This window comes from Hirundo rustica, chromosome 1 (assembly GCF_015227805.2).
Source record: "Hirundo rustica isolate bHirRus1 chromosome 1, bHirRus1.pri.v3, whole genome shotgun sequence".
In the NCBI taxonomy this organism is placed as follows: domain Eukaryota; kingdom Metazoa; phylum Chordata; class Aves; order Passeriformes; family Hirundinidae; genus Hirundo; species Hirundo rustica.
The window spans coordinates 60,798,190-60,809,455 of NC_053450.1; the positions used below are offsets into that span (position 1 = coordinate 60,798,190).

The following is an 11,266-nucleotide window of genomic DNA, read 5'->3' on the forward strand; positions in this document are numbered from 1 at the left end:
TGTGCATGCTACACAAAACAAACCTGACAAGTAGGCTGTGGCATTATATGCAGTAATAGTTCTCTTTTTTTAGGCTTAAATCCCATTAACACAGCAAAAAATAGTGTTTCTTGTGCACGTTAAATCCAGGCTGAGCAAGACAGCCAGCAGAGTGGGTCAGCTTCTGCTTGGTCAGCACAGCACAGACAGATCAGCTGGCGTCCTTGAGGCTTTCCTCCACAGTGAGGAGGACTGTGTACAACACCATGTAGCTGCAGTCCTGCACCCTTGGAGGAGGCAGGCGTGCACAGAACCCTCTGAGGACTGGGGCTGCAGCATCAGGGCTGCCATCCTGCAGAGATACAGAATCCAACAGCATGGGCAATGGCCCGTGTGAAGGTAAGAAAGACCTTGTGGCAAAAATATATTCCTTGGGAGGGAAAGCGAGTCATGGAATTATGAGAAGCACTGAAAGTTTAGAATATCTGGTTTCTGGCTATTCTTCTCTGAAAAACTGGTATTTTCTAGTCACCATGTTATCATATCCTCACTGTTTTCAGTGAAACCAAGCACTCGTTTGCATAATAACTTGTGCTTTTTCTGTAAATTAAAAATAATTCATGACTTTATAGATACACCTTGTCATTTTGGGTTTCTTTTTCCTAAAATTCCTGTAATTTCAGAATCTAATTCCTGTTTTCAGAATTTCATGTTTACTCATAAGCATATGGTTAAGATTGTACTCTAATGCCTCTGCTCTTAATTTTCTGCTTAATGATTAGTTACTTAAAAAACAATTTCATGTTAATTAGTTTTTAATATACTGTCACAAATTGTTGTGTATAGATATATTTATAGACATATAGACATATTTGTAGACATTAGTTTTTAATAGAGTGACATAAATTGTTATGTATAGACATATTTGCATAATAACACATATTGTTATAGCCATATTTAGGAAGAGATGAGATGGATTCTGTTATCTTTCTTCTGTACATTCCACACATACTGTACTGTATGTTAGAAACAGAATCAGCCCTAAAGCTACTTGCTTCAAAAACAGAACTATGATTAATTCAGTGCCAAATATTTATGCATCAGACAAAAATAAATTTGTATTCTTTTTAAATTCAAACAAGACAAATTAGGTGGTAATTAAAACTCTTTCATATACTTCAGAACATAGTGCTTCACTCTTTTCTTCCTTCATAGAAAACATTTGTTTCTAAGGCATAACAGGAATGCTTTTGTGCAAAGAAATGTCAGTGTTTAACACGTACAACAGTCCTTATATTTTGTTCTGGACCCAGTTAGAATCACAGAATCCATGACTTGGGTTGTCCACCACTGTCCACCTCATGTCGTGATGGACAGCACTGGACAGAATAAAATTAACTCTACCCCTGCCAAAACCAGCGCACCACTGTACAGCAGTTGCTACAACCTTAAGCTCCATTTGGCACTTCCTTATGTCCAACCTTCTAGTTTCAGGGAGGTGTGGTCATAAAATGGGACATAAATTCTTGGGTTTGTGAGGGATTGGTAATGTAGGTTTTGTGTTTGATGAGCAGATGCGTGCAAGAATATGGGTAGAATTAAAAAAAAAAAAAAACCAAAAAACCACAACCCTTATTTTATTTGTTCAGTCTGTAAATAATATTCTAAATACTTACAGTCAACAGTAGATTTATCTTATTATTAATTTGTAACCTTCATAGAACATGTTTAAATTTTAAATCTTAAAGAATTTTTATAAATGGTTTTTTTTAAGCTGTGGATTAGGACCTAACAGTGCCTTAAGGGGTGTCTTAGTGGCTCACACAGTACTTAACTAGGGGAAAAAAATAAACTGTTGAAATGTAGACTTTTCTTTTAACTTTTCACCTCTGAGGAACTCAGGATCATGGTTCACAGGACAGTCTTTTGTTCTAATACATGAAAATTGTGTACTCTCTGGAGAGATCTGGTTATTAACAGTGGCCATCATCGAAACCCACCCAACCGGCCTCATCAATTATACCTGGATTGTGCCGTGTACATAATACACGAGTTTCATTAGCATGCAGCCTTCCATGTTGACTAACCCAGGGAAAAGAAGATAAACCGTGAATTTGTTGTCCGTAGCACACGAAGCAGGACGGAAAAGCAAGAGGCAGAGGGAGGGGAAGTGTGATGCCACGCTGCCACCTACTGTCACCCGGCGGACTGCCGAGAGCCCTTTCATCCCTGAAAAAAAGGTTGCACAGGAGGGCCAAGAGAACATCAGCGAGGGACCCTGAGAGCCACAGGTCCCATGATTCAGGGATTTCCATGGCGGCCTCGGGGCTCCCTCCCCCGGACCCTTTGCAGGGTTGCGGCCAGGGCAGCACTGAGCTGAGACATTCCCTTGTGTCAGAGGCTCAACGCCGCAGTGGCTCCCCTGGCCCTCTCCCAGGGTGTTCCTCTGCGTCCTAAACACGCACCGTCGTTGCTTACAGTAAATACTTACAAATAGGAGCTCATTTAGGATATTTATGTAATAATATAGTGCACAAAAATTTTAAAAACCTCAGTGTAGTTTACCTGTACTTAATGTGGCAGGTAGAAATAAGGAGTCCTTAAGCAGCCCAGAGCTAGATCATTATCTGCAGAGTACAAAAAGGGCCTTGACAAAAGGCAGGCTGCGACTGTCAAGTACAAATACGTCTTTGCCAGCTCTTGATTCAGATAGCCAAGTCCAGACTCTCCCTCTGCAATGCTTAAGAAGTTTCCACACACCAGCATGTAAGAAATACAGGACCCCCAAGCTGCTGGAGTCCAACCTATTCCCACGTTCCCAGGCACATGAAGTCCTCCAAGGAGTTGGGTTGTTTTTTTTTTTTTCAGTTGTCATTTGCTGTAAAAACTGATAACATTTATCAACAGCAATGGAGTACAAAAGCTCTAGAAAGTACACATTCTCTGCTGCCATGAATAATCTAACAAATTTGCCGAGCTCTGTGGGAAACCTCAGCATGTTTGCTTAGGCTCACTTGAAGTGTAAATAGTCATAAGCATTCATCACAGAGGGTTTTATTTTTATGAAACAAACAAGCTGAAGTGCATTATATTGCACTCAGTCTGAAGAAAATTTACTTTGCTAGAATTGGGTTGACAGATTTTTGCATGTAAAAATGCCCCAATCCCTATTTAAATTAAAACTTTGGCTAGAAAAAGGGGAATTATTACAGTAAAGTAACCTAGACACTTTTGTTTGTTTGTTTATTTGTTTATCTGGTGAAGTTTTTATATCATTATACTGGTTTCCCACAAGGCTGTGAATAAGCTTCTAATAATAAACTATCAGAATTCTTTCTGAGATGGTGATGGGGTTCTTTACAAACTTTACAAAGTTCTTTCTTTCAAACTGAAGAGACTGAACTCTGGGACATGGTGATTTGTAAGAGGACATGTTTTTCAGCTGGATAAACCAAAGGAGTGGCAGCTTTGTAATAAACCTGCAGATTGTGTGCCTCCAGCAAGGAACAAATTAAAAGGAAAAACAAACACAACTGTCACATCAGAACCATCTCCCATTACCTCGAACCTTTCCAATTACCAACATCTCCAAAAGCAATTATTCCAATTCTGAACTGTAAATCCACCTGAACGCTTTTTATGAATTAATCCTGAATTTTGAAAAGGTAATGTTTGAGAAAGTTTCGTTTGGAAATACAGTATTTACAAGGTGTGCAATTTATGTATTGCAGCCATAAAATGCACACAGTGCCTCTTACATATGATTTTTGATAGAAAAGGATGCATGCCTCTAATTCAAATGTTTGGTATAGTTTTTACTGGATTTTTAGATTTCTGTGTAAGAAAACATAAAATGAAAAAAAAAATAGGAATGTTTTTTATATTGTGCTTATATAGGCTCTACCTGTATCGAGATTTTTCTGAAAGGACATTCAATGCTGGTAGGATTTGTGTGCATATATAACCAGTTAAGCATATCTGCTGGTGTTTTGAAACCTGGAAATTTCAAATTTTCTTCCAGAATCAAGAATTAAACTAACCTAAGAACGTGAACTGTGGTTTTGTTTGTTTGTTTGGGGTTTTTTTGGTACTGTAACAGAACAATATTAATTTAGATGATGTTTCTGCATGTGTTATTTTAATTTTCTGTATAGAAGACAAAGCTTACTGAGGTGACAAGCTTGCTTGTGACACTATATTATTCAAGATAACAAGTAGGGACCTGACTGAAAAACTGCAGAAGGACATTATGGAATTGAATGATGGGTAAATACAGCAATGAAATTCAATGCAGATAAACATCAAAGCATATGCACAAGAAAAAAACACCAAATCTTAATTTCACACATTGAATGGCAAACTTTGAACTGACCATCACTCAAGAATAAGATCTCAGTTATGGCAGATTTTCCCACAGAAATGCCAGCCCACTGTTCAGCAGTGGCAAATCAAATGCCGTACAGTTCACAAAAGAACAGGGACATGGAACAGCTTTCATGTCAGGGATGGCTGAGTAGGCCTGGGAGAGAGCCCTGGAGAGCAGTCTGTGTAACAGTGGCCTAGATGAGGGCAGGTTGTTTGTCATCCCTTCCAGTACAAGGGCTGGGGACATCAAGCGACAATATCGGAATCAGGTTCAAAGGAAATGAAAAAAAAAGAAAAGGATGGTGCTCTTCAGACAAAGGTTATGTGAGCTCTAGAGGTACTTGCCAAAGGATATTGTGGACAATGAAAACTTAAATGGGTCAGTGAGAGACTGAATAAGTTGATGCAAGAGAGATCAGCTCTATTTCCCTATCCTTGTTTAAAGATTTCCTAATGCGCCTTTTTTTATGTTCTGCCTTTCTTGCTTTCATCAGACCATGACATTCTACTTAAAACATTCTCATAAGCGCCATAGAATTTATTTCCAAACAGGAGACTGGCAGGCTAAATAAATGCTTCTCTCTGTAATTATCCTAATTTAAAATAGCTCCATCATACTGCCTGGGAAAAATGTTGATAGCTGTTCTGTGAGACCTTGATTGCAAGGAATGTGTCCTTAACTCAAACAAATGTTTATTCACAAGTCAGCAGAAGACACTTTTAGTATAAATAAAAGATAAATGTGCAAATATTTGCAAGAATGTAATTGTCAAGTGGTTTCTAACAAATTTAACAGCAGCCTTAGGCATAATTAATAAGAGCTGTAGTCGATATCACGCGTAAAATTAGCGTGGTGTAGCAGTTATTGTGGATTAACACTGCTAATTTTTTTCCTCCCGTTTTGCAGGTTGCACCGTATTTAGATGGGAGTGATGAGAACAGGCGGAGACGTGATTAAATCTGGTTTGGTACAACTCCTTTATAATTAAAACGAAAACCGCACACCGGAACCAGCCAAACTCCGAACGACAAGGCGCAGCAGCGCGCCGCCCCTCAGCCCCGGCCTCGGCGCGCGGGCGGGGGGAGCGCGGCCCGCCATTGGCTCGGAGAGGGGCGCCCGGGTCACGTGACCGTGAACGCGCTCCCTATAGCCGCGCGCCGGGCGCGAGAGGGTCGCTGGGTGTGCGAGCGCGCGCAGCGGGGTCCGCGCGGGAGCGGCCGTCGGTGAGCGGGGCCGGCGGGAGGGAGCGGGGCCGGCGGGAGGGAGCGGGACGGACGGGACGGGGCTGCTCTCCATCTCGGCCGAGCCGCCACCGGTGGCGGGCCGGGGCCGCAAGCTTCCGTGGCCGGGTTTGGGTGTTGGCGGGCTCCTGCCTCGCCATTGCCCATTGGCCGCGGCGGGGCGGGAGGGGCCCTGCGAGCTCGCCTGGCGGGAGCGGGGCCCGGGCTTGGTGTGGGTGAGTGCCCAACTCTTCCCCAGCCATTTTGGGTGTGCGGCCTCAGGAGGGGCTCTGGAGCAGCCCGCTGACCGCGCCGTGCGTGGCTGACTAGTGCTATGGAAGCTGATAATCCGAAATTGTAATGTTCTCTAACTAGTGTTTCCCGAACTTCAGGAGTAGACGGATGCTGTATTAATTTTACTGTTTTTCTACTGCAGTTGATCTTATGAATCCCAAAATGAAACAGCAACTGACCGCGGAGAAGTCCTCAGGATCTTTGCAGGTATAGGCTTGAAAGCCTTGATGCTGGTACCTCTGTCTGACACCAGCTTCTCTGTCCACTGCAGGAATATAAAGGGACCTGTTGCAATGTGCTACCTGGCTTATGTCCATTTGGCTTGAGTAACCTCCTGGCAGACGGTGTGGCTTGGGAACATGCTGTCCTGCTTGGGCATATGTGCTTATGACTACTTTTTTTCCCGTTGCTCAGCAAGTCTTTTTTACTTTGACACGGAGCTTACTGTCTCTCCGTTTAACTTTTCAGGGTTAATTTGGTCCGTTTGTCCTGACTGTATGCCTTTGCTTACTGAATCTGTCTGGCTTATGCCTCGGGGTTGTAGAGTAGGTTTTGTAGGCTGTTCTTCATGGGTGGGAACTTTTTAAAAGTTATATCTGTCTTGTGTCGAACATGTTTTAACTGTAATACTCAAGCAGGCAGTTCACTTTCTAAAGTCACCTCATGAGTCATAGTTGCCTTGGAATTAATAGAAATGCTTTAACAATTTAGGGCTTTAGGAGCTAACTTATTAGGTAACTTTTCTTGGTAAATCTTTTAATGTAGGCCCTAATCAGAATAATAGAAAACTGTATAAAATAGAGGCTAGTAGTTCTTGTACGATGAGGCATAATGACAGGAATGAAAACTTCAGGTATTAATGAAAATTGCCAATTGATAGGTCTGATTTATGGCAGTCGAGTCCCATAGTGTCTCTATGATATAAATGGCTCAGGGTGGCTTTTTGCACTTTCAGTGAGTTAACTTCAGCATTGGCCAATAATTTCTTGGCAGAGTATACTTAGCGCTAATCCTAAGTAGCAGCGAGCAGTGTCTGACACGCGGTGTGACTCTTGTTCCCACAGCAGTTAATGTTTGCCCTTTAGTGGAACAGTAGGATAATTGGTGGCAGAAACTACCGTGGGAAAGGCGCGCTCTTGTCCTATGAAAGTACGGTGTGAATCGGTAACTTTCTCACGCTGGTGTGGCATTGTATCCTGGCTGTTCTTGCTTGGTTGTCTGCCATTGTTTGCTATCCCATGGTGGCAGTGTAACCAGCCCAGTCAGAAAGCTTTGATGCCGGAAAGAGGCATTTATGCATGATAGGAAGGGTGTTAAACACACTGGTTAGACAAAACAATAGCCTGTTTGGATCGATGCAAGGACGCTTTTGATCCGTTTTAATGGATAATCAAAGTAACACATCTATTTAAGTGAACACTGCTTCATGGTGTGTTCACAGGTTACAAAAACAGCTATTGTCTGAAGTGATGTATCTTTACCCCACCTAACCTTGCAACTGCAATCACTTTTGTTCCTGCCCCCAGGAGTCTGAGACTGCTGCTCTCAAACTCAAGTTTGAGAGTTCCAGCTAAAGTCACTGGCCTTGATATCAGTATTTCTGCTCAAATGCCTTTTTGTAAGGTAAATGTTTCCTAAGAGGCAGGGATTGATGACAGCTTCATGTGATTAAGATCTGTCTCTGCTACAAATAATTAGATCCCCTTCCTTACAAAAGCCTTAATATGGGCTACAGTGCCGGGGTTTTCTTGTCTTGAAAAGATGAATTGTGTGTTACCTTAATGGAAGCATGATGGATTCCTAATTTTCAGTTTTTGTAAAGAAGAGTTGCTACTGTCTGAACCATATTTGTCTTTTCAGAAGTACCTCACAGATACCACATGCAGTGCTGCCCCAAGACAGACTCTTAAAATGATTCAGCCTTCAGCAGCAGGTAGCCTGGTTGGCAGACGTAATGAGGTATGAACTAAAAGATAATCTGTAGATATGGAATTATAGCAATAATGCATTATGACTAGAAAGTCGTAATGAAATGCTTTTGAGCTTTTCACTGAAAACTAACATATTTGAAAAAATATAATGTGCTGACTTATAGTATGACACAAGCTTACTATTGTTCTAGTAAAAAAAACAATATTAAGACCTAGCAATTTCTGAGTTCTTTGGGTATTAAGGAAGATTTCTAAACTAGAACTATAATGTGAAGAAAGCAGGAATTAAAGAGACTTACTTGCAGGCTTAGAAGTTTGTATTTTTGTGAAGGCTGAGAAGTTGCTCTAAGCTTAAACCTGCCCATGTTTCATGCAGAAGAAATCTTCAGTCAGAAGGAAACTCTGGAATAACAAAATTGCCTCAAAGGCTTGTAAAGCTGAGGTGTCTGTGGACAAGGAGCAAGAAAATGAGAACGATGTCATTCAGGCTGAAGATCTCATGAAAGGTACGTGGTAATTCCTGAAATGTGTTCTTGCACATTAAATGCTGTGCTGCAACATTGGACTACTACTTGAAGTGCATTTCCCTTGTCCATTAGATAAGGGCTTTGTGGGTTTTTTTTAATATCTAGCAGGAGTTGATGATGCTTATCCTCTGTATTAAATAAAGTATAGATGTCTAATATGTAAGAATGAGTTCATGCTAACCAGAAGCTGAGAAGCAGTGTGTGCAGCAGTGTTAAGGAGTCTTGTGGTCTGTTATTTTGGCTGGGCTATAAGTTTTCCACTGACTGATAATTAAGTTGAAATGAAAACCTGTTCTGGCACTGTGTATGTGCAGTTTCTCAGAACCATTATGCTCAGTGTGCACAGTGACTTGGAAGTAACACCTCTGTCTTCCACAAAGTGCACATTAAGAGCAGCATTTGAAATGTGGCCATCTTGCAGAGCCTGCTGCCATGCTCGAGGCAGCTTCCTGAAGGCACGGCACTGTACAGCTGTTAATGCAGTGTAGGATCCATTTCCTTTAAGCTTGTGTCACTAGTTGTAGTTCTACAGCTAATCTTTGAAAACACTGTATGGAGTGAGTTCTTAGCACCACAGCTCATAGAATACTTGTATACAAGTTAGATATCTTAAGGTGCTCTGAAGTAAGTCTTACCACAGACTTACTGTAGCCTCTAACTTCAGGAAGTCCTTCATCTCAGTATTGGAAAGAACTGGCTGAAGAGAGGAGGAAGGCTCTGTATGAAGTGCTTCAAGAAAATGAAAAGGTAGCTACTCAAAGATACCTAGCTGCTTCATCACTGTCTATTGTCTTCCTCTTCTAACATTTTGTTATTTGAACTCAGTTGCACAAAGAAATCGAGCAGAAGGATGGTGAAATTGCCCGCCTAAAAGAAGAAAATGAGGAGCTCATGTCCCTTGCTGAGCATGTGCATTATATGACCAGTGTGATTGAGGTATTTAAAGCAATTTTCAGTTAATGTTGTAGAACAAAAAAGTTAGAAACCAGCCATGGTATGAATGATGACTTCTGTTATATGTGCTCACAACTCTTCATTTTAAATTGCTCTCTGACCTGTTTCCTGCAGGATTGCTCTAATCCTAGAGTCATAAAACTCCTTCTAGGGTCTGAATTTTTCCCATCGTAGAACCTATGGGAGTACTAAGATGGATTTTTCTGAATGAGGGATTCAACCTATTCTTCACAGAACAAGATTTGTGTGTTCTAGATTGTGATAAGGGAAGGAAGAGTTGATTTTTCACTTTTTTGGGGATGACTTAAATTTATGTGCTTAACAGCTTGGCACTGGCTGTGTCATTTGAGAAACTAAACTTGGCACAGAGTCACAGAGTGGTGAAGAGGGAGCTTTGGACTTTAAAGTCAAGGTTTTCTTGTCAAGGCATTGCCGGTTTCATGGCCCAAAAAGAGCTGTACACAAAGTCCCTAGGATTCATAAACTTGTAAATTTCCCAACAGCTCCCTCTGAGAATTCCTTGGGGCAAGTAGTTGTGTCACTAATTCCACAGCTCCTCTCACAGGAGTGCATTGTTTTTAAGAGTCTCTGAAGCTGCAATAAATATAGATAGCTGTGGAACCTTGTTGTTTTTGCAGGGATTAACCTGCATGTCTGGCAAATCTAAGTTGATCAAGTCCTAGACTGCTGGGTGTTAAAAGTTCGTCTAGACTTAATGTAGCTTCATTATCTGTAAATAAAAATGGAGTAAATTGGTTGCACAGTAATTTTTCTAAAGTAAAACCTATATGGTACTATAGTAAATACTTAACCTGGGAACCAGTTTCCCGTATTTTAGGTTGTCTGAGCTAAACAGTTCTTCCTACTGTAGAACCTAAGGAAAACTTAACAGTCAACAAAGCGGATGTGGTGTGCAAGTTAAGAGCTAGTAACTTGAGTTGAACTTCTGTCTTTAGTTTTTTTGTACCTGAGGAATGTTTTGATTATATCAACAACCTCCAACTGAAGGTAGTTTGCTTAATTTAATATGCAGAGTCTTATTTCACTATTTCACAGTTACTAAGTAGAAAAAATACTAAATTCACTTTCTTGTTTCTTTATAGAGGCTAACTGGGCAAGCACCTGACAGCCTTGAGACACTGGAGAGTCTGGCTCTAGAGGAATCCAGGCAGGAAAATGAGGAGCATAACTGTGGAGATGAGGCAGACAGCCCTTCTGAAGAACAGCCATCACAAGTATTGTCTGGCTTGAGGGAGAATAGATCAGCTCTTCCTTCAAAGGAAGCAGGCCATTTGCAACTGGAATGACAACCTTTAAATAGGGTTATGTACGTGGCTTTTAATTGCAGACTTCCTCTTGAAAGGATATACTAAACCTCAGGTATAGAAACTCTTGTGGGAACATTACAGATGCTGGTATTTTTAACTGGAATTATGTAGCAGTGGGAGAAGTATCTGAATACTGCATGGAAAATTTACTACAGGCTGCATGTAGTTGCTTGTATGAAACACAAATACTGTGTATTTCAACTGTTGTGTAAATATCTTTCTTATCAGTTGGTCTGACACATGAAAATTGATAAATAAATCTTTGCATTACCAAAACAGTCTCTTAATTGACAGGAGAATGGCTGGTCTTAGGTTTAAATCAATTATGACTACTGTAGATGGAAGCTTTCAAGTTTTTGGGGGGAAATGCCTGGGCAGTTTTTAACTGTTTTTAGATTTGCAGAATTCTGGAGAACAAAGTTATTTTTCTGATGCTGTTGGTAAGGTTTCAGAAAGTCACATTGGGTAATAAGAGTTAAAATCTAAAGGTCAGATCGATTTAGGATTTTCAGGTTTTTTTTAATTGATTTCTTCTGCCTTCTAAGGAAACATTTTGCAAGCTGTGTAATGAGAGCTGAGGCAGGAAATACTAGACCATTTCTTTGGCTTATGAAGAGAAGGTGGTGTGTTCTCTTGGTCCCAGTAGCAAGTGGCTGTGCTGAAAAGT

The 11,266-nt window shown here is 40.9% G+C and overlaps 1 protein-coding gene across 3 annotated transcripts; it reads left to right on the plus strand.

Annotated features, from left to right (window-relative positions):
- The first annotated feature begins 249 nt into the window (after positions 1-249).
- GMNN (geminin DNA replication inhibitor) lies at positions 250-10,875 on the plus strand. 3 transcript variants are annotated; one of them, XM_040055957.2, is made up of 9 exons: positions 258-378; positions 3,422-3,644; positions 5,252-5,312; positions 6,002-6,066; positions 7,720-7,818; positions 8,167-8,296; positions 8,982-9,064; positions 9,143-9,253; positions 10,375-10,875. In XM_040055957.2, exons 4-9 carry the CDS (start codon positions 6,010-6,012, stop codon positions 10,576-10,578), a joined length of 684 nt encoding a protein of 227 aa, XP_039911891.1. In that variant the 5' UTR covers positions 258-378; positions 3,422-3,644; positions 5,252-5,312; positions 6,002-6,009; the 3' UTR covers positions 10,579-10,875. The 3 variants fall into 3 exon arrangements, with proteins under 3 accessions (XP_039911874.1, XP_039911891.1, XP_039911868.1); XM_040055940.2 differs by lacking the exon at positions 3,422-3,644 and having other exon boundaries at positions 250-378; XM_040055934.2 differs by lacking the exons at positions 258-378; positions 3,422-3,644; positions 5,252-5,312 and adding an exon at positions 5,479-5,568.
- Positions 10,876-11,266: the final 391 nt, after the last annotated feature.